At 34.9% G+C, this 22,208-nt stretch overlaps 1 protein-coding gene across 1 annotated transcript in view; it reads right to left on the bottom strand.

Moving 5' to 3' along the window:
- Positions 1 to 22,208, bottom strand: part of LOC121738413 (calcitonin gene-related peptide type 1 receptor-like) — a 37,749-nt gene that overhangs the window by 12,512 nt on the left and 3,029 nt on the right. Inside the window, exons 2-7 of the mRNA XM_042130443.1 lie at positions 19,543 to 19,699; positions 16,332 to 16,452; positions 13,995 to 14,082; positions 11,716 to 11,807; positions 4,301 to 4,427; positions 3,331 to 3,429 (exon numbers count right to left, since the gene is read on the bottom strand). Coding sequence (XP_041986377.1) covers positions 3,331 to 3,429; positions 4,301 to 4,427; positions 11,716 to 11,807; positions 13,995 to 14,082; positions 16,332 to 16,452; positions 19,543 to 19,699 — 684 coding nt within the window. The remainder of the gene's footprint in view (positions 1 to 3,330; positions 3,430 to 4,300; positions 4,428 to 11,715; positions 11,808 to 13,994; positions 14,083 to 16,331; positions 16,453 to 19,542; positions 19,700 to 22,208) is intronic.

Raw genomic sequence — 22,208 nt, 5'->3', positions numbered from 1 at the left:
TTGCTTGTGATTTAGATTTAAACAAATTAGCTTAGAGTGTCTCCTTCATTGCTACCTTTATTTAATATTACGCTTAACTTTTAAGTATATTTTTAGTTTAATATTTATATTGAACTCGATCTTCTTTTATTGCATAGTATTTATTGTTTGTCTTTATATACTCACTCATCTGTGCCTTGAGTGTAGTCACAATATATATTATGGTCAAGCTTTGCATCTATTTTTATTTTTTGTTAACCACCGCAAAACAATGCCAACTTCTACTATTATCCTCCATTTTTACATATTTTCATGCTACTCGATCCACTCATACCTGTCTACTCATACGTTTGATTCGATCTATGCTTTAAATATTATCACGCTTCTGCTTTTCGTTTTAATTATTTCTTATTTACTAATAAATATTGTGACTCTGCCTGCCATGTTTTGATTGCTTCATTCTCTAATGCTTCCATGATTATTACTCACCATTTTTCTACCCTTAATAGTTTTTATAATAGTTTGATTTTATTGAGCTTTTTAATCCATATTGATTATTACAGATGGACTCCAAATTGAGTATTTACTATCAGGATGCTCGTGGTCTACGTACCAAAACTGACTTATTAAAAAGGAATGTGTATGACGGAAACCTGGCTTCTAGACGGTATAAATGATTACGAACTTTTTGACGGCAGATATATTGTTTGGCGGCGTGACAGAGATTACAAATTGACTAACCAATCACTCGAAGGGGGAGTGCCTCTAGCAGTTCGACGCGATTTAGCAGCAATTGGACGCCCCGAATGGCGCACCTCCGCGGAAGACCTGTGGATAACGGTTTCGCCAAGAAAAGATAACTCTTCATATAAAATTAACTTCTGCACACTCTATCTTTGCAGCCAAAATTACGGAAATAGATTTAATACGCAACTCGAAAACTTTAGTAATAATCTATTTAACATAGTAAATCAACATCCTAATGATAAATTTATAATCATGGGCGATTTTAATCTACCTTTCATTGACTGGAATACTCAAGGGAACCGTCTCACATCAAGTGAAGTGTCACTCTCCGGACACAAATTGATTTCTTAGATAGACTTGCTCAGTGTAACTTATACCAACGTAGTCAAGTTCGCAACAGTAATAATCGGCTGTTAGACTTAGTTTTTTCCAATTGTGAAATTAACGTCGACGCATGTGATGGCCCCTTAGTCCCTGAGGATATACCCCACCATAGTTCACTGCGTATCGATTTACTGGACTGTTGCTCTTGTTCATTAAAGACAAAAATAGATTAAAATATTTTTATGATCGAGGTGATTATCTTTCGATTAGTGCTTCTTTAAACACAATTACCTGGGAGGTGCATTTAAACAATAAATCCATAGATGAGGCTCTTAAATATTTTTATGACATTATCTACGACCTTCGTAATACTCACATACCCCACAAAGACTTTTCTTTCAACTATGGTATGACTCCGCTCTCAAAAAAGTTTTGGTATGACTCCGCTCTCAAAAAAGTTTTAAAGGAAAAGCATAAATTTCATCGGAAATACAAACTGTATGGGAACTACTAACTGAACTTTCAGTTTCCGTTCTAAGAAAGAGGGCCAAGGCATTGGAACAATCATGCTACGAATCATATATTCAAAGAACAGAAAGTACTATACGTATTTATTAAAATTCAATTTATTAAATTGAATTTTAATAAATTTTTAAGTGAAAATCAACATGAGGATGTATTTTCATTAAAGCCTAAGAGAATACGAAATATTCTAACTAAAGCATATTTCACCTCTAAATAGAAAATGTTATAGAATATTAATAATACAAATCATGGATCGGATCATAGGTAATTCTATCATCTTATTAAATCTTTAATTCGTATTTAATTTTTATTTCAGTTTCATATTACAGAGTGGGTTTGTATTTGCGGTGGCATATTATTTAATATTACTTTCTACTTATCTAAAATTTTTGGTGTTGTTATAATAATTATTGTAATTACTGTTTCACATCTAGCTTCTTTAAATTACTATTCATAAGTGGAAACTAGTAAATGGCATTCAAAATTCTTATTTAAATAATTAATGATATTGTTAGTATGCTGTAAGTTTTCCGAATAAAATAAAATAAAAATAAAGGGGAAAAATCGTGTTTGTTGTATGAGGCCCCCCATTAATAATATTTATTTTAATTGGACTATTAGCTTTTATAACGACTTATTTACTTAATGATTATGTACTTAATGAAATGGTAATTATTAAATAAAAAATAGTATTAACAACGTTAACAATGAAAGTTCAATAATTAAATTCGATTAAAATATAAATGTAATCAGTACTGTGATACACACTCCTTACTCGCTCGATATAATATTATGGTAGTTTTAAGTTATCACATGAAATAAGGTGTGCTTCTTTCCTGCGAGGAACGTCGAGACGCTTATAATATCAGTGCTGCTATGTGTTAAACGGTAATGCTAAAAATGACCGCCTTTAAGTTATTTTATAAATAAATAAAATGGGCCACCAAGATACAGGCTTTGCCTAGTTTGGGGTCCCCTGGTTAAATAATAATATTGTAATTCCTAATGCAATTTAAATAAATGTACACTCGAATCATGTAAGCAACCTAAATATTGTGAACTGCTTTACTTATGATGTTATGTAAGCTAAATCAATAAATAAAATAAATAAATAAATAAAAGTATTAAAGCTTATGAGTCAATTATATGTAGGTATTATATGAATATAATAATCGACGCAGAACTCAGAAGTATTTACGTTACATTGTCCACCTTTAGAAGCCTCAAAGATAAATTATAAAGGAGATAGAGAAAAGAAAAAAAACTTAAAAAAAAGAAATAAAATCCCACCAAAAACATGAAATGTATAAGGAGCCAAGCAAAATATTGCATAGGTATTCAATAGTTCTGTCGTAAAAAGTTTTCAGATCACATTCAAGCCAAGCCTTCAACTTATTTTGTAATTTTAATCAACATTCAGTAAACGTATCAATAGATTTCTTTTTTTTTATAATTAATATAGTGGCTTGGCATTCATTCATCAAACGTCATTCACGCCGGGTTAAGTCTGTTATCCACCATGAGACGTTGGTAGCGCAATTCGTTACTGGGTCAATTCAGACCGCAACGCGACGCGTAGATGCATTTCTAAAGTAAGGATTTGACAGATTTGCAAGACGTCTCGCGTTTAGGAAATCTGTAAATTCAGTACAAAAGAAATGCATAAGGGTGACCATGAACTAAAGTAACGCGGTTTTTTAACATGCTGATTTAGATCATCCTCTTAAAACGAATGGACTATAAGTATATACTTACTTTAACCAGCTCCTGCATTTGAAAACACAGAGCCAGTAACCAGAAATAGCTAGTAGCCAGGAAGTAGTTCACAGCGACATGGAATATCTTACATATTAACTGCAACAAGCAAATGAGCTGAGAGGTAGTCTTACGTTAAGTGATTAGGCTGATTTGTCAACGGCCGCTTGTTGATCGTAGACGCCGAATTCGAAATATAAGGGTCAATTCAGACCGCAACACAATGCGTAGCTGCATTTCTAAATTTGTATGGATTTGACAGATTTGCAAAACGTCTCCCGCAATTGAAATCTGTCAATGCAGTTCATTGACTTTCGGTCACTGCAACTTTGTGCTGTCTCCCGCTTTATATGGGGAGGGAATCTGGAATTCTTCCTACTCCTCCTATTTTCTTCTGATTAATTTCGTTGCGGGTCCCAAGACAGCTTCAGCATGTCCCTCGGGCTCCCTGAGATCATATCAAAGGGTTTTCGTGGTTGGATACCGCTGTCGATCCTGGCGACACAGGAGATACAGTGGTGGGAATGTGTGGTGGGCCAAATGCATCTACGCGTCCCGTTGCGGTCTGAATTACGCTGACTGCTACGCGTTCATACATCTCGGATCTTCCGATGGTGTGTGCGGTCGGCGTAACACTATCCAATATCCATACTACTATAATAAACGGAAAAATGTGTCTGTCTGTTACCTCTTCACGCCCAAACTGCTGAACCGATCTTGCTGAAATTTGGTATGTAGATACTTTGAGTCCCGGGAAAGGATATAAGACACTTTTAATATAATATAATTAATAATTAAGGTTAATTTGTGCTAAAAAATTGAAACAATTCTCAAGAATCCCACAAGAATTTCGCCATTCGTATCTCAAATATGTTAAAGGGTTTTGGTGAAGTCGTGATATCAATTAGATCATACGTTAAAACTCATCTGATTTTAAATAGAATAATTACTAAATTAAAACAAAAATCACCTTGTTCCCTGTTATAAACCTGATATCGTAAAGTATCGTCATATACCAAATTATCCACAATAGATTATTTATTAGCACCGCTATGTACACTTGCTTTTGTATTCTTCCTAATGTGGATTGTAGAGTTCTGCAAGAGAAAAATAATTATTCTAAACAAATAGAGGCTGTACACTGCAAAGAGACATCGCAGCAATGTAGAGTTGTAGAGTAAGGGTCAATTTATAATAGTGCAGAGTCGAAGCGAAGAGAATCGAATGCCCTAAAACTGAACACAAAAAATTCATCCTTAACTCCAGAGCGTAACGCATATATAGCTTAGCTGCGAGGCCAATCAGCGTTGGTCGGGCGCATTCACGCGAATTCGCACAGATGCGCGCGGTTTTTTAAATTCTCAGAATAAAGTGCGTTAACGCTTTCGAGTTAAGGTTGAATTTGTTATGTTCAGTTTTAATAATTCGCTTCGATGCGCTTCGACTCTGCGCTAGTATAAGTTGACCCTAAGATCCAGCTGTGACGGCCAGACTTTCCTCATTTGGAATGTCTGGCCGCCGCAGGCTCCTGGTCTAATACAAATATATAGTTCAGGGGGTGTTCACATACCCCGTTGAACTACTGACTCTCGGAAACATTGCAAGTTTCCGAATTCGAGTCCAACAGGAAATGTCAAAACCACTAGAGCAGCTGATTTTTGACCCCCGATCTTCAAAAGTAAGCGGTCGCGTTTACGCTCTGGTAATGACAGAGCGGGACAGCCTTAGAATCAATCTGATATTCTAGGTATGGAAGCGGACTGGTGTCTATGAGCAGGACTAGGAAAGTGTCCAGATTCATAAAGTCATCTTAGTTATTCTAGTAATTCTCATAACTAGTATTATAGCTAATATGAAATCTGTGAATACAGGTTCATATATAATTCGCATTAGCTGAAGGGTTTTATTCATATAACTCGTAAAAAAGACAAAAAATGACATATTGTATAACATTTTTATAAATATTTATTAAAAAAAAGGAATGTTAAGAAAATGTAAAAGTAAAATTGACAGACTATACCTATAAAATTTGCACGCCACCCTAAGACAAAATAAGAGAACTTCAATACCTTTATAACACCATATTGTACCTTATTTCAGCAAATAAATGATTTTGATTTGATTTGATTCAGAGGGCGGATAAAGCAAAAAATCAAACATCTTCCTTCTCCCTTCACACTTACGCCCGTCTTTCATATTATGCCAGGTACCAAAAAGAATGACGCGAATTCAGCGCCAAGTTCGTTTTTTCTTAATAACTCGATAAATATACAACATTTTAAAAATCCGCTAGTACAATCTCTCGGTAATAGAATTTTATATTACTTATTAAAATATTGACTCAATTGAATGCTCCGTTTTGGAAAAATATGAAATATTCGTGAAATCCAGATGAATTTTTGTAAATTTTGTCTATCGAGAAAAGTTTAGGATGTTTTCGCTAGTTCGGACCCTCGCAAACATAATGTAGGATCTATGTTTAAAAAATAAAACAATTCGTAGCTTATAAAGCAAGTATAAAAATGAATTACTTATAAGATCATCTATTTTGCTTCAGTCGCCCACCTAAGGGTTTGCGGCTGAGTAGGCCATTGTAGAGCTCCAGCTAAATAGCGTTTTCATATTCATCCGATATCTGATGAAAGATTTTTTGAAGTGAAAACTTCTTTAGCGGCGTTGAGCACTTTTGTGGGATGGGTAAAAACTGTGAAACTCGCGTCAGATTCTCGTGCTGATCGAAAAACCGTAAGACGGTTTTTCGATCCGGAAAATTGTAAGGGTTTCAATTAATTAAAAAAATCGATTTTTTAAAAATCGATTTTCATAAAAAATGGGTAAAATATTTAATCGATTGTAAGGGTTTCGATTAATTAAAAAAATCGATTTTTTAAAAATCTATTTTCATACAAAATGGGTTAAAAAAAATAATGCACAACGCTTCCATCACTAATATACAAGATACACAGTCCGCGGCAAAAAACGACCTCACTAAAAGAGCACCAAACGCAACATTCTGGTGGACTTTCGATTTAGTAGTGATCGAACGCTCCGCTGGGAAACATGTCCCAGTGCTCGTTTAACAATTGTAAAAATCATACGTTTAAAACGCAAAAAAAGGATGATATTTCATATTTCCGGTAAGTATTAATTTTATCCTAATATATTTCATACAATTGTATTATAAATATTGGTATTTCGTTAAGAAATCAACAAAAACAGTTTTAAAATTAAGGTGTAAATAAATCAACACGAGGTATAAACCATCTCAATTGCGAATACTCATACTAAAGGTACTCATCGTAGTTTATCATTCCCACTTGAAATGTTCGGGTTATACACTGTGTTTCTGTTCTATTTGGTGGGGTCGCTATTAATTATTATTTATTTTATTGAGGAATTTATTTTTTTTAGGTTTCCTCGAGATCCAGTTAGATGTGGAGATTTGATATCAGTTATAGCACGGCAAAGATGCGAACAATTTTTCAAGCCGACTTTAGCGAGCGTTGTATGTTCTAAGCATTTATATTCAATGTATACACGTATATTTTAGTTAACTATAAAATTAAATATATTAGAACAACATAATATTACAAGTAAAAATAATTACTCCACACTTTATAGTTTAGATTAAACTTTGGAAAAATTAAAAATTGACTATTAAAATTATTACAATCAACAAAAAATGTTGAACAGTTCGACTCCACTCATACTTCACTTCACCCTGTTCCAGCGGCGAAGTGCAGCCGTAAAATTATTGAAGTGCTTTTTTGGAATTGTAATAATTTAAACTTTAAGACATATGGACGATGGTTGAATTTAGTTTGAAGCGTGCGTCGTTCGTAAAAATTTATTGCTTTGTAAACACACATTGTACATTGTTTTATAAAAAGATCTTTAATAACTATTATTAAGGTTGATTTTAGATAAATATATACTATTTTGAACACTTTTACTAGACGACAGATTTTCGAGAGGTTTTGTATGAGACTGTGTATCTTGTATATTAGTGATCGAAGGCACAACGTTAATAATCAAGTTTTCACTTCTGCCGGCACTCCCGGAGTGCAACCCGTCTTTTTTTATTTGCCTTACCATTTAGACGACTTTCAATCGATAATTGCGACAGTGAAGTAAATGAATGGGATTTAATATAAAGCATCTCGAGTTCTATGTCACTTAACTATGTTATGTAAAATTAATCCCACCAAAATAATAATTATAATAATAATAAAATAAAGAAAGCTATTGATACCATCACTAAATGTTGATTTAAATTACAAAATAAGTTGAAGGCTTGGCTTGAATGTGATCTGAAAACTTTTTACGATAGATATATTGCATAGCTATGCAATATTTTGCTTGGCTCCTTTTTATATTTCATGTTTATGGTGGGATTTCATTTCTTTTTTTAATGTTACTTTTCTTATAAGGTCACGTTAAAACTTTTCTGTACTTAGCTTAGCAACTATTCTCTGCCTCCTCTGTTTTTTTTCTTTGAGGCTTCGTTTGTTCTACGGTGGATAAGTCTCAACGGTAAATACTTCTGAGTCGATTATTATATTCAGCTATAATTGGCTCTTAAGCTTTATTACTTGAAGGTGGCCATTTTGAGCATTGCTGTTGAATCCGTCCGTCTGTCACCAGGCTTGGATCTCGAGAACCGCAATAGCTAGATAATTGAATTTTTTACAAATTATGTATTTCTTTTGTTGCTATAAAAGCTATTAGTCCAATTAAAAAAAATTATGAATAGGGGGTCTCATACAAGAAACACTATTTTTTTGCCCTTTTTTGCTCTATATCCATAATGGTAACAGTGAGGTTTACGAAAATTTCAGAAAATACTCAATTATATTTCAACTTCAATAATAAATAATAAAAAGTAAATAAACTTATTATTTAATACACCCATACAAATTTACGGTACGGAATCCTATGTACGCCAGTCCGACTCGCACTTGGCCGGTTTTATAATTTTTCCTTTCATTGTGGATTGCCAAAATTAAAGGTTCTAATTCTGATAGAATTACTTTAGAATTTTGATGATCTGTCAGTTAGTAAGTGACAAAATGTAGTAATTTTGATCATCCGTAACTATTAAACTATTTATCAAAGTATTATCATGTAATTAGGAGGTTAAGCTAGTTAGCTAGTATTAACTTCACGTCACCGAAATTCTAAATCCCTAGCTTTGTTAACACGGAAGATAGAGGGGTCTAAAATAGCCGCGAACCACTTCGAGAAAAGTATGGTACGGCCGTGCCTTTACTGAAAAGCTTGGCTAGGGCACTGCCGTGCCCCCAGATCTGTTCTAAATCAACACTCTGCATTCTGAATCAACCCTAAATCTTAAGGGTTGATTCAGACCGCAACACGACGCGGAGATGAATTTCCAAAATATGGATTTGACAGATTCGCAAGACGTCTCACGCAATTGAAATCTGTCATATCCATTCATGAGTCATGACTTATGACCATAAGGTTAATATACCTAGCAGAATAGAGCAACAATCTCGAGCTGTCAAACGGAACCGAAATTGGTTTTCATCTGTGTGAAAAATATGTGTACGTATACGTGCGGCACGTGCCGACTGGACGTCAAAAAAATGCTGCTCTCATGTATCACAAGTCTCTTTTTACCACGCAGTGTTACTGATAATGACATCTCTCTTGCTCAGGCCTTTGTTTCTCTATTCCGCTAGGTAAATTAACTTTATGGTCATATTTTAAGTCATAACGCGCCGCGCCTCGCCTCGCCTCTGCTGGCTGGCGCTGGGTGGATTTGTGTAAGTATGCAAAATATGAGTGACGCATTCTAAAATTCAGAATAACGCAATTAACGTGAACGCCTAATCGCTAGCTAAAGATTTCGCTTGTGAGCTTCGAAAATGAAAAGTTTGCTTTAGGTAAATTCGCTGATCATACTTTTCATTAACTTTATAATAATACTACATACTTTAATATTTTGAAAAGAACTTTGCAACCTACGTTACAAAGTTGTGTTACGTAAAATTCGCACAGCTTAAAACATTGAACAATTTTCCAAAATAAATACGTTAAAAAGCGTATTTTATATTAGTACAATGATTTAGTTTTTTGTGACCGAAGGCATGAAGCGACGTCAGGTCACAGCGACTCAAATGGATTTTAGTGACTGAAAATATGTAGTGTAGTGAAACAGTAAAAATATGAAAGAAATAAAATAAACTATACATATAAATAAAATTGAAGTGTCTGTTTGTAATATTGAAATAACCGTTTTTTACTACATGCATATGAATATTTAGACGGTACAGACACTAAAATAACAGCTTTTAGAATTTTTGTCTGTCTGTTTGTTCCGGATAATCTCCGAATTGGCTGGACCGATTTTGACGGGCCTCTTATTGGCAGATAGCTGATGTAATAAGGAGTAACTTAGGCAACTTTTTAACCGACTTCCAAAAAAGCGGAGGATATTTTTTACTTTTTTATGTTTTACCTTTGTATTTTACTCCGCCGTTTGTGGACCGATTTTCAAAATTCTTTTGTTGTTGCATAAGATATTATGGTCCATCACCTTATCACATTTTGTTGACGCGGGTGAAGTCGCGGGTAACAGCTAGTAATAAATAATAACCGTTTTTCGCCCTTACAACCTCCCCCCACACTTTTCCCGAACTCAGATCGCCCGTAAATTATTTTTCCCTTAATTTCCTTTTGTAATGGGTTTCATCCTACTGTAATTTTTTTTGTTTTAAAAATTATCGGTCCTAGTCTAAATCGTCTGATTATGATAATTAAGCTCGTCACAGACAGAGCAGGTAAAGTATATTAATGTACATTACATCCCGGGATGTATATCTTTACATTATATAAATGTATCACACACACAACAGGTAATGTAATGTATCTTTCCCTACATTTCAATGGTAGCCGCCCCGCTTGACGCACATTTCAGCTGCTAAAGTGTTATACAGGCTGTCCTTATTTTTAATGTTGTAATACTATTGCCTTCCGAGTTACTTGCTATTAGATTCACTAGATAGTTCATCAGAAGATGATTCGAATTTTACGTGGGAGAGCCATGCTTCGGCACAAATGGGCCGGCTCGACCGGATAAATACCACGTTCTCACAGAAAACCGGCGTGAAACAGCGCTTGCGATGTGTTTCGCCGAGTGAGTGAGTTTACCGGAGGCCCAATTCCCTACCCTATTCCCTTTCCTACGCTTTCCTACCCTCCCCTACTCCCTTCCCTTCCCTACCCTCCCCTATTACCCTATTCCCTCTTAAAAGGCCGGCAATGCACATGCAGCTCTTCTGATGCTGCGAGTGTCCATGGGCGACGGAAGTGCTTTCCATCAGGTGACCCGTTTGCTCGTTTGCCCCCTTATTTCATAAAAAAAAAAATTATGCGCGCATTATTACATATTGTGCCAAAAACAGAACGATGTGGATTGAAGATATTTGATTGAAAATATAGGCTCTGGGAAACAGACTGCCTACAGTACTTGCTGTGAAGTGCTGTGCTAAGGTGGCAAGTGGCAACACTGTGTGTATCTGTCTATCATACACATATAATATAATGAGAGAAATTTTTGAACACCCTATGAAGAGATGTATAATTTAGATGTATCAAAATATAAATGTATAATATTTTCATATAGCTCGGTATCTTAAGATACGAAGATGTACAAATATACATTATAGCTGCTGTGTGTGGTCTCCTGACGATTTCTATAGAAAGATGTATTGAGATGTATCGTGCTATAATATACATCTCTACATTACCGGCTCTGTGTATGACAAGCTTTAATATTGTTAGCAAAAGGTCAAAATGTAACGTCCAAATGACGGTTTTTAAGAAATTTTCACAAATATTTCGTGACAAATTCGCGGCTCGCGCAGCAGGTTACCTTGTGTTAGTATGTTTGTATCGCCATAAACATAATAACAAAAAACGCTTGTCGGTATATGAAGAGGGCTTCTTCCAGCAGCAACTGTATAAACCAAATAAATTATTTCCTGACTTTGTGGATAATAATTTTTAAACCTTCAAAAAGAGGTTTGCGCTTGAAACTTGAAACATGATAGTAAGTGCACTTCGTTTGGTTACTTGTTTTCTTATATAGGTACTTAAGCGTAACTTTTTATACAAAAAAGTAACTTCAAAGATCACAAGAAAAATACGATTACATCCATAAAAATTTAGATGCGTTGGGAAAATGCGTGTGTATTGTGTAAAGCAAGATGTGAGCAATTGTGAGCATACCGAAAGGTTTTTAAATCGTCGCTTAAAGCAATTTAAGCAACTTTATGCTTATTTTTACAAGACGACCGTTATTTCCCTTTTTCATGCTAAAAGAATTAAATAATAAATGAATATTTTTTGGTGAAAACTTACCTAATACAGAAAAACATCATGAGCGCGGCTGCCAAGGCAGTCACAGACGTGCTGTAGCCGACGATATGCGCAATGATCTTGCCGGGGTGTTTCTAGAACATAAAAAATAGTGAGGTCCACAAATTACGTGAGGTGTTGAAGGGGATCAAGTTAAATCTCATCTAATCTTATGTTTGAGGGAGGGGGGTCTCAGCGAATCTCACGTAATTTTTTACTCATTGTTAAAAAAAACTGTAAGTACTATTTTGTTGTTGTTAAAAAAAATTGTACTGTTTTGTTTGTGTTCATCCAGATTATACGTATGCTTAAGTGGGCGCCTAGACCTACAATAATATTGAACAATATCACGTATTGTGTAATATTATTGTCCGTCTGGGGTTGATATTGAACATCGCGCTCATACATAGCACAGTCAAGTTAGACATTTGAGATTTCATAAATTCGCACCAAGCTGAAAATCGGTAAAATTGGTTAGAACAGTAAATTTTAAGATTCCCCATAATTCCCTTGTGTGGTAAAAGAAAATACCCAAACGACGATTACAACTTTAACAACTTTTTGAATCGTTATATTTAAAAATGGTGGCTCGTAGGGAAAAATATTGCTACACATTTTGTAGATAATTTTATTACCTACAAGCTGCTGTTCCGGCAAACGTTGTTTTGCTTTATAAAGTGTTTCGTCCATATTATTTTATTGAAGTGACTAAATAAGTATGGCACCATGGCAACGTCCAACGCTATCCCGTCACACAAACAATGGTTGCCGTCAGACTCGAGTTGTAATAATTTACTATTTTTTTCAGGCATTTTTATGAAAAAACTTACCGTTTTGCTAAAAATTGTGAAAAACTATTTTTTTGGACCTTGGGTAAAAAAATTCCATACTAAGGGGAACTTTCAAATATCAATTGTAATCATAATACAAACAATATTACCGATTTCCATCTTGGTGCGAATTTATGCAACCTCATTGTCTAACTTGACTGGGCTATGGGTTCAATTGAATTAAAGCGTGATATTGACAATAAAATTGTTCGTCTAGACATCCGGTAAGATTTAATCGTAAGCGTCATCGTAATACCGTTATACGATTAAAATCATTTTCTAATTCGATCGAAGGAAAATAATTTCATTCATATTTTGACGTTGTTGGATTGTTTGACAGTCAGTAGATGTATAATCTACTGACTGTCAAACAATCCAACGCGTTTACGTAAGAAAACCACATTTAAAAAAATCTCACGTGAAACTGGGGGGTGGGGGAGGGGGTTGAATAAAATCTCACGAAATCTCACCAGGAGGGAAGGGTAAGTCCGAAAAAAAAAAACACATCACGTAATTTGTGGACGCCCCCTTATGTTACAAGCAAAAATCATAAATCATACTTAAAAAAACATTGCACAAAACATTGAAAGAGTAAAAAGGTTATTAGAGCAGGCGCCAGAGGTAAGTGAGCATGCAAAATATGAGTGCTGAATTTTGTCAACGGATTTTAGAGAAGAAAAGATCAAATATTAAGAACGTGAATCTTGCCGGTTTGGGTTCAATTTTTTTACACCCCCTTCTCTTATACTGTACTAAACACAAAGGAAATATGTTTGAGTTCATGATATAAAAATATAATTTTAATTAAGTATTATTATTTACGTAATCATTTATAGTTTTCAATTATAGCCGAATGTCAAAAAAGCAGAATCCATAGATTCGTCATGACTCATGGCTATCTGTCCATTCGTATGTAACAAAAACTTTTCTCCGAAACTATAAGACGTACTATTGAAATTTGGTAAGTAGGTCTAATAAAGGTGAACTGCAATAAAATTTTGACACAAGTGAAAAAAAGATTGGACCATATTTATCGGCAAGATTCACATTCTTATTATTTGACCTTTTCCTCTCTTAAATACGTTGACAAAATTCGGGACTCATAATATTTTGCATGCACAGTGCTCACTTTTTTGTGGCGCCTTCTCTTTATCGTTTTCTTCATTAATGAAATAAATATTTACCTAAATAATAAATTGGTCCTTCCACCTTAATAATACAGCCTTTTATGAATTAAAAATGTTCATGCATTTTTTAATAATATCTAAGCTACTTTCTTGATATTAAAATATAGCAATAAACACTGTATAAATTATTGTAAATTATTATAAAAGACAATACTTGGGAAGATGACAAAATTTGGACAAGTTGTCTCAACAACAAAATTACATACAAATAAATTAGTTTGAATGTCTGATAGAATGCAAAAATATTATATTTTCGTCAACTTACACGCATTTCTCGGGCCTCATCCATACAATATATTGGCTCATGGTCCTCCGCTACGGATGGATGGAGACCATAGAAATTATCGTTGCATCTGAAAATTTTGTGAATTTAATATTTTTAAACGACTTCGGAGGAGGTTTCTTGATTTACAGAACTGTAATGTAAAAGTTTTTTTAACGTTAGTTCGCGGATAACTTCGTCTTTTATGAACCGATTTTAGTGATTCTTATTTTGTCAGAAACAGGACATTTCAATGGAGGTCCTTTGATAATTAAATACTATTTGAAGTACCTACGTTTTGAAGTCGTTTTCACTTACATTATTATATTTTGACTTGGTATTATATTTTGATTTATAAATTATTATATCTATTATCATAATTTATTCACGTCATATAATGTTATAAAGTAGGTTACAAAGAAGGAAAATTATTATTTTTGGTATTTTACTGAGGCGTAGATAAATTATTATTATATATTCAGAAAGGTGCTTGCGAGATCTTTTTCTTTGGGCACCAAATCGCGGGCATGTTGTCCATTCCAATATTATAATTTAATTAATTCGGAAGTGTCGGTTGATATTAATATGACTGTCTGTATCCTCCTCAAAACTTAAACTTCTGAAATGATGAAAATTTGTAAAGAGATACTTTGAAGTTCTACTCCCGGGAAAGCATACTTTTATTTCTCCTGGAGCCCGGAAAAATGTCCGGTTTCTACAGGTAAAATAAACTTCGGCGCAATAAAGTCGCGGGCAATATTCACCAATAATACAGTAAACTGAGTTGAAAATGAAATCGGATCAACAAGTATAAGCAACAGGTATCACCTGTTGCTTCAGGGCGCATTTTCTTTAGTCGTTAACTCGTACGGTATACAGCATACGGGGAGTCTATGACAACGAATGGCGCATGTCTATTGGTCGTGGCATGATCTCCCGCACCCCGCATGCGGATATCGACCAGTGAAAATGCGCCATCAGAGTGTCGACGCTTTTAGGGTCCCCGCAGACTTACAATTTTAAGTTGATCGACTAAATCGTATAGTATACTGTTAGCTATGGCGGCTTATGAGAGCTCGCACATTGCATCCAACTAAATTGTACAACTTTTAGTTGGATGCAATGTACGAGCTCTCATAAGCCGCCATTAGCTAACAGTATACTATACGATTTAGTCGGTCAACTTGAAATTGTAAGTCTGCGGTCGCTCTAAAGCCTCGAAAATAGGTGCTACTCCTATTTTTGACGTGTTTGTCTGTATATACTATATAGCTATGTGTCTCTCTGTGCCACTCTGTGGCAACATAATATCCAAAAGTTTTTTTTACATTCCATGCTGACTTACTGTTATGGAGTGTAGATGGAGGAGAACTGTCTCTGTATGTAAAAAGTGTCCGCTGAAATGCGTTAAATTAGGGTGGCGCTACAGTAGCAACAGGGTAAATTTTAAATCATTTAGCAGCTTTTATTTCAGCTATTTTAGGTTATATTTTAATATACTTCAATTTATATTTTGTCACCAACGGCGACATTCATTCCATACCCTTTGCTGCAGCTAGCGCCACTCTTGGAGGATTTTTCAACTGTTATTTACTGCGTACAGCTGGACACTTTTTCAAATATGCTCCATATAAGATAGTTCTCCTCCATCTACCCTCCATACTTACTGTAAAAGTTTATTTTTTTTTGTTTTAAAGCTGACAATATAATTACTTACTAGGAGGATTACCTATCTAGTTTGAGTTTTTTGGCAGTTTAAGGCCGTGTTCAAACCAAACTGACTTTTACCCCCAGTGTGAACGTGAAAATAAACGGTATCGAATGTCCGCGCCTACGCCTAGCGTTATGCTAAGAACTCATACACGGTTTTGCTCGATAGTTTTACTCCAAATCGAAGGAAATGACATATTTTATGTATTTAATTCAATCGAGCCAGCTCGAAGCGAGCCTTCGAGCTGTCAGTTTTGCGGTCCACACGGTGGTTATTGCTCGATTTGGAGTAAAACTATCGACCAAAACCGTATGTGAGTAGGTGAGTACTTAGCATATTAATAATATTATTGTCGGTTAGGTGTGAACCAAAAAGTGAATATGTATGGAAAATAAGGAAATACAATAAACTGCGTAACGTTCGCTCACATTCGGCGGCTGACAGTCAGTTTGGTTTGAACACGGCCTTAGGGTTCCGTTCCCCTCGGGTACGAATGTACCCTATTACTAAGACTTGGCTGTATGTCCGTCTGTATGTCCAGGGTGTATGTTGAAAACCACGATAGCTAAACATAAGATATTTGAAATGAATGTATGTATGTATAATGGTATATAATATTTACTACTTACTCTAGCGGCAGGCTGCCCGATGGAATAACTCCAATGACAAACGTTTCGCACTTCTTCTCAGTATGCCCAAAATGTTTTGAGCACATATAGCTATAAAATAAGCTTTTGCAAGCTGTATCATCTGAAATCAAAATATAGACTTTAATACATTAATACATTTACATATAATTTAAAGGGTCAGTTAACACTGAAATGGGACAAAACGAGATAAAATATAAAATTTTATATTTTCTCTCGATAATTTATCAAAATATATATAGCCTGTAGTGTCATTTCGGTATGAACTGAACCTTGTATTTACTTACGGCCGTTCCCAACATTCAATCTATCTCTGGTTTGACATACAACCGATCGCAGCTAACATTAAATTGACATATTAGCTCGTCTGTCAAGCGCCCAAAATGGGCGTCTTACTCATAAAGTTAATATACCTAGCGGAATAGAGAAACAAAGGCCTGAGCAAGAGAGATGTCACTATCAGTAACACTTCGTGGTAAAAAGAGACGTGTGATACATGACAACAGCACTCTTTTTTTGACGTCCAGTCGGCACGTGCCACACGTTGACAATTTAATCTCATAGAATTCATGTTCAATCATGCTTGTGTAAGTGCATACGTACACATATTTTTCACACAGATGAAAACCAATAATTTTGGTTTCGTTTGACAGCTCGAGATTGTTGCTCTATTCCGCTAGGTATATTAACTTTATGGTCTTAACCTAAGAGCATTTCGAAGCATTCTCGAAAATGGTTTGACAGTACGTGACAGATGAAAGGATAAAATATATGTCTCTAATATCTAATGTGAGCTATTCCTATCTCAAGTAGGGCAAAACCAGAGATAGATCAAATTTTGGGAACGGCCGTTAAAGGAGTATCTTTTTTTTAAAACGAGTACAGAGTAACGTAGAGATAATGCTTTTATAGGTCTACCAGAGTCTTATGGCAAAATGTGAGGATTTAAATTGACTCTAACAATACCGGGGTAATTGGAATAAAACATTTTGATCCATTTTTTTTCTTATAGCAGCTTATTCTGTGTGTGATGCATCTATACTATCTATATCTATACTAATATTATAAAGCGGAAGAGTTTGTTTGTTTGAACGCGCTAATCTCAGGAACTACTGGTCCGATTTAAAACATTATTTCAGTGTTAAAAAGCCCATTTATCGAGGAAGGCTATAGGCTATATTTTATCACGCTAAGACTAATAGGAGCGAAGAAATAGAGGAAAATGTAAAAACGGGGGAAATTATATGTATAAAATTGCTTATTATCTTAAGAACTACTGGAGCAATTTTTATGACCACGTGAAGCGACATAGGCTATTTTTTTTGCGGAAAAATGTACGGTTGTGTGAAATTCCTAAAATACGCGGGCGAAGCCGCGCGGAACATCTAAAGATAATAAAATCGTAGGAAGGTCAATTCTGTACATTGAATATTTTTGTACAATAATACTTGGGACGTGGTCCACTATGCTAACGCGGACGAAGTCACGGGCAACAGCTAGTTAATATTATAATTCTGCAGAGTTTGTTTGTTTCTTTGTTTGAACGCGCTAATCTCAGGAACTACTGCTCCGATTTGAAAAATTCTTTTACTGTTGGTTAGCCCATTGATCGAGGAAGGCTATAGGCTATATTTTATCACGCTAAGACTAATAGAAGCGAAGAAATAAAGGAAAATCTGGAAAAAACGGGGGAAATTATATGAAAGGGCTTATTTGAACGCGCTAATCTCAGGAACTACTGGTCCGATTTTAAAAAATCTTTCAGTGTTAAATAGCCCATTGATCGAGGAAGGCTATAGGCTATATTTTATCACGCTAAGACTAATAAAAGCGAAGAAATAAAGGAAAGTGTGGAAAAAACGGGAACGCGCTAATATCAGGAACCACTGGTTCGATTTGAAAAATTATTTCAGTGTTGTATAGCTTATTTATCGAGGAAGCCCATAGGCTATATTTTATTATTCTACAATTAATAGGAGCGAAGAAATAGAGGAAAATGTGGAAAAAACGGGGGAAATTATATGAAATTGCTTATTATCTTAAGATTCTTAAGAACTACTGGAGCAATTTTTATGTTATTTGGCAAACATGAAGAATAGACGGGACATAGGCTATTTTTTTGCGGAAAAATGTACAGTCGCGTGAAATTCCTAAATTACGCAAGCGAAGCCGCGCGGAACATCTATATAATTATAATAAAATCGTAGGTAAGTCAATGCTGCACATTGAATATTTTTCTACAATAAATAATACTTGGGACTTGATCTGCTATACTAACGCGGACGAAGTCGTGGGCAACAGCTAGTGCATATATGAAAATGTATCCAATGATCTAGGATATTTTTTGAAAATCTGCCGTCCAAATTTGCGATCAGATTCTGGTAGACCTATAAGCCTGGCCGCACATTATCTGAAAGAAGGAAATAGAACACTTTCCTTATGTTTGTCATATACGATTACTTTCCAGAAATGATGCCTTACCAGCAACACTATATTATAAATTGATGCAATAATACTGGGTGTTTTTTTGTGATTTTATCTTACCTTCTACCCTCGTTAACTTTTTTCTCCCATGGTTTAGAGATTTTATGTCATACAAAAAAATGTACAGCTCTTCAAGCCCTTTCATTTGATATAATTTGTCTCAACGTGCTACAGCTTGGGTACGGGTCCCATACAAAAAGCCATCAGAATTCTGACGTGTCAAAATGTATGAGCGGGGCGGGGCGTCCGATTTTTTCTGATCAGAAATTTCAAATAATGTGCGGCTGGGCTAATAATATACGTTAAATTATGACTTTTTTGTCAATTCAGACCGCAACGCAACGCCAAAGTAGACAAAACACGTGGATGCATTTGTATGGATATGGATTTGACCACAGACATGGATCAAGATAGATACCGCATGTGTATGTACTTCGCGTGCCATGTATCGTGTTCCCAAACGACGAGTAATGCTCGTCTTGCGAAACTCTGTTCTTTATTCTGCTATCTGAATCGGACGTCAATCGGAATTTTAAAAATGCCTAAATGCCTAAAAGTCGCGGGCAACAGCTAGTAGTAAATAGTTATATGTATGTGCCAACCAATCCACGCGGACGCATAATAATTATAATCTAATTAAAATCTAGCCTACGAATAATAAAAAAATATTATTGTTTTTATTATTCGTAGCTTACAACACAATACTTACTTGTTGCTTCGTGATCCTCAATATAACATCTTTTTATAAGCGCAACCAGACATGCTTTATCTCGCAGCGCCGAATATGATAGAGTCTGGTTGATAAATATTTCATCCATGCTCTCGATTGTGAGAACCCCAGTGAAAACAGCGGCAGTCGCCCAAATCTGTAAAGAATCACAAAAATTAAAATTCTGTGAGTACTTAGTTTCTCATTTTTGCCCCTATAACTCTTAACGGCCGCAGTCAGAGACATATTTTAATGATACCTAATCTTTAACCTAACGAAAAAAGTTTGACGACATCTATGGCTCAGTGAGTGTGTTGTCAGTGTTCAAGACGGGGGTGGCTGGTTCTAATCCCGCCGACGGAACAAAAAGTTTTCAATGGTCCCGGGTCATGACTCATGGATGTGTATTAAATATGTGTATAATTATAATCTTAATTACATGTATAGTATAAAAGTAAAAATATATTTCCGTTGTCTGGTACATGTAATACAAGTCCTTCAGGTATACTTAGCACGGGGCCAAACTGACGTGGTGTGAAGCGTCTATTGATATAATAATATCTATATATTAATACGTGAGAGAAAAACTTTGTAACCCTTTTTACGAAAAATGGGGAAACGTAGGTGAATGAAATTTCGCACAGTTATAGTTTATATGGTGTGAGTGCATCGAGCTAATATTATTTTGAAATTATGCTTTTATCATATTATATATTTTTAACAAATAAAACGTTACACACACTACGACACTACTACTAGGAAAAATGACAGATTTTTGAGTGACAAGCCTATACATACGAATTAACTCTTTTATTTATGGTTGAAGTCTGTTGACAACAAGTTGACAAATTGAAAATGGATTATTGTTTTTTTTTAATTTAATTTTAGATACTATTAGACAATGCTTATACGGCCAGTCTGAGATGAGATGAGAGATGACGGCTGAGTCCCGGAGACAAGAATTGAAAAAAAAAAACTATGATGTAGTCAATAATATTTTATACAAAATATAGGTAGTAATCCTAATGTCGTTGCATGTAAGGTCGAATTTCGACCATTGGGCGATCTCTAGTAATAATAATTATAATATCTATGGACGAATCACACCACGTCAGTCTGGCCCCGTGCTAAGTACCTGAAGGACTTGTGTTACAGGTACCAGACAACGGAAATATTATATTTAATACTTTTATACTACTTATACATATATTTAAGATTTTTATTATATAATACACATATTTAATACACATCCATGACCCAGGAATTTTGAAAACTTTTTGTTTCGTCGGCGGGAATCGAACCCACGACCCCCGGCTTGAGCTACCGACAGCCCACCCACTGAGCCACAGAGGTCGTCTCGATATTATAAATTATTATAATTAGAAAGACATTATTATACACATTGTAATAAAATTGTAGGAAAGTCAATTCTGTACATTGAATATTAAAAAAAAAGACTTGGGACGTGATCTACAATCGATATGGAAGCCAAAAATATGTTTTTTAGAATTTTTGTCTGTTTGTCTGTATGTATTGTAAGTCCAGGATAAACTCAAAAAGTACTGAATGGATTTCATTCAAATTATGCATGAATATTACTTAAGGGTTGGGTCAAAACATAGGCTACATCTATCTATACTTTATATACTTTATAATATTATAATTATAATATTATAGTTATAATAATTATAATTATAATAATATTATAATTGGGAAGAGTTTGTTTGAACGAACTAATCTCAGGAACTACTGATTCGATTTGAAAAATTCTTTTAGTGTTAGATAGCCCATTAATCGAGGAACACTATAGGCTACATTTTATTGCGCTAAGACTAATAGGAGCGAAGAAATAGAGGAAAGAATGGAAAAAACGGGAGAAAATATTTGATGTGGCTTATTTGAACGCGCTAATCTCAGGAACTACTGGTCCGATTTTAAAAATTCTTTCAGTGTTAGCCTACTTATCGAGAAACGCTATAGGCTATATTTTATCACGCTAAGACTAATAGGAGCGAAAAAATAGAGGAAAGTGTGGAAAAACGGGGCAAATTATTTGAAAGGGCTTATTTGAACGTACTGGAGCAATTTTTATGTTATTTGGCACACATGAAGAATAGACTACGTGAAAGGACATAGGTTTCTTTTTTTTGCGGAAAAATGTACGATTTTCGTGACATTCCTAAATGACGCGGGCGAAGCCGCGCGGAACATCTAGTACTTTTACTTTTAATCCATACTATTCTATACTTTCTATACTAATATTATAATTGGGAAAAGTTTGTTTGCTTGTTTGTTTGAACGCGCTAATCTTAGGAACCGATTTGAAAAATTCTTTCAGTGTTAGACAGCCCATTTATCGAGAAAGTCTATAGGCTACATTTTATCATGCTAAAACTAATAGGAGCGAAGAAATAGAGGAAAATGTGAGAAAATGAGGGAAATTATTTGAAAGGGCTTATTTGAATGCGCTAATGTCAGGAACTACTGGTCCGATTTGAAAAATTCTTTCAGTGTTAGATACTTAGCATATTTATCGAGAAAGCCTATAGGCTATATTTTATCACGCTAAAACTAATAGGAGCGAAGGAATAGAGGAAAATGTGGAAAAAAAACGGGGGAAATTAATTGAAAGAGTTTATCTCACGAATCACTGGAGCAATTTTTCG

Source organism: Aricia agestis, chromosome Z (assembly GCF_905147365.1).
Source record: "Aricia agestis chromosome Z, ilAriAges1.1, whole genome shotgun sequence".
Lineage (NCBI taxonomy): Eukaryota > Metazoa > Arthropoda > Insecta > Lepidoptera > Lycaenidae > Aricia > Aricia agestis.
This window is presented reverse-complemented; position numbering and strand designations above follow the sequence as displayed.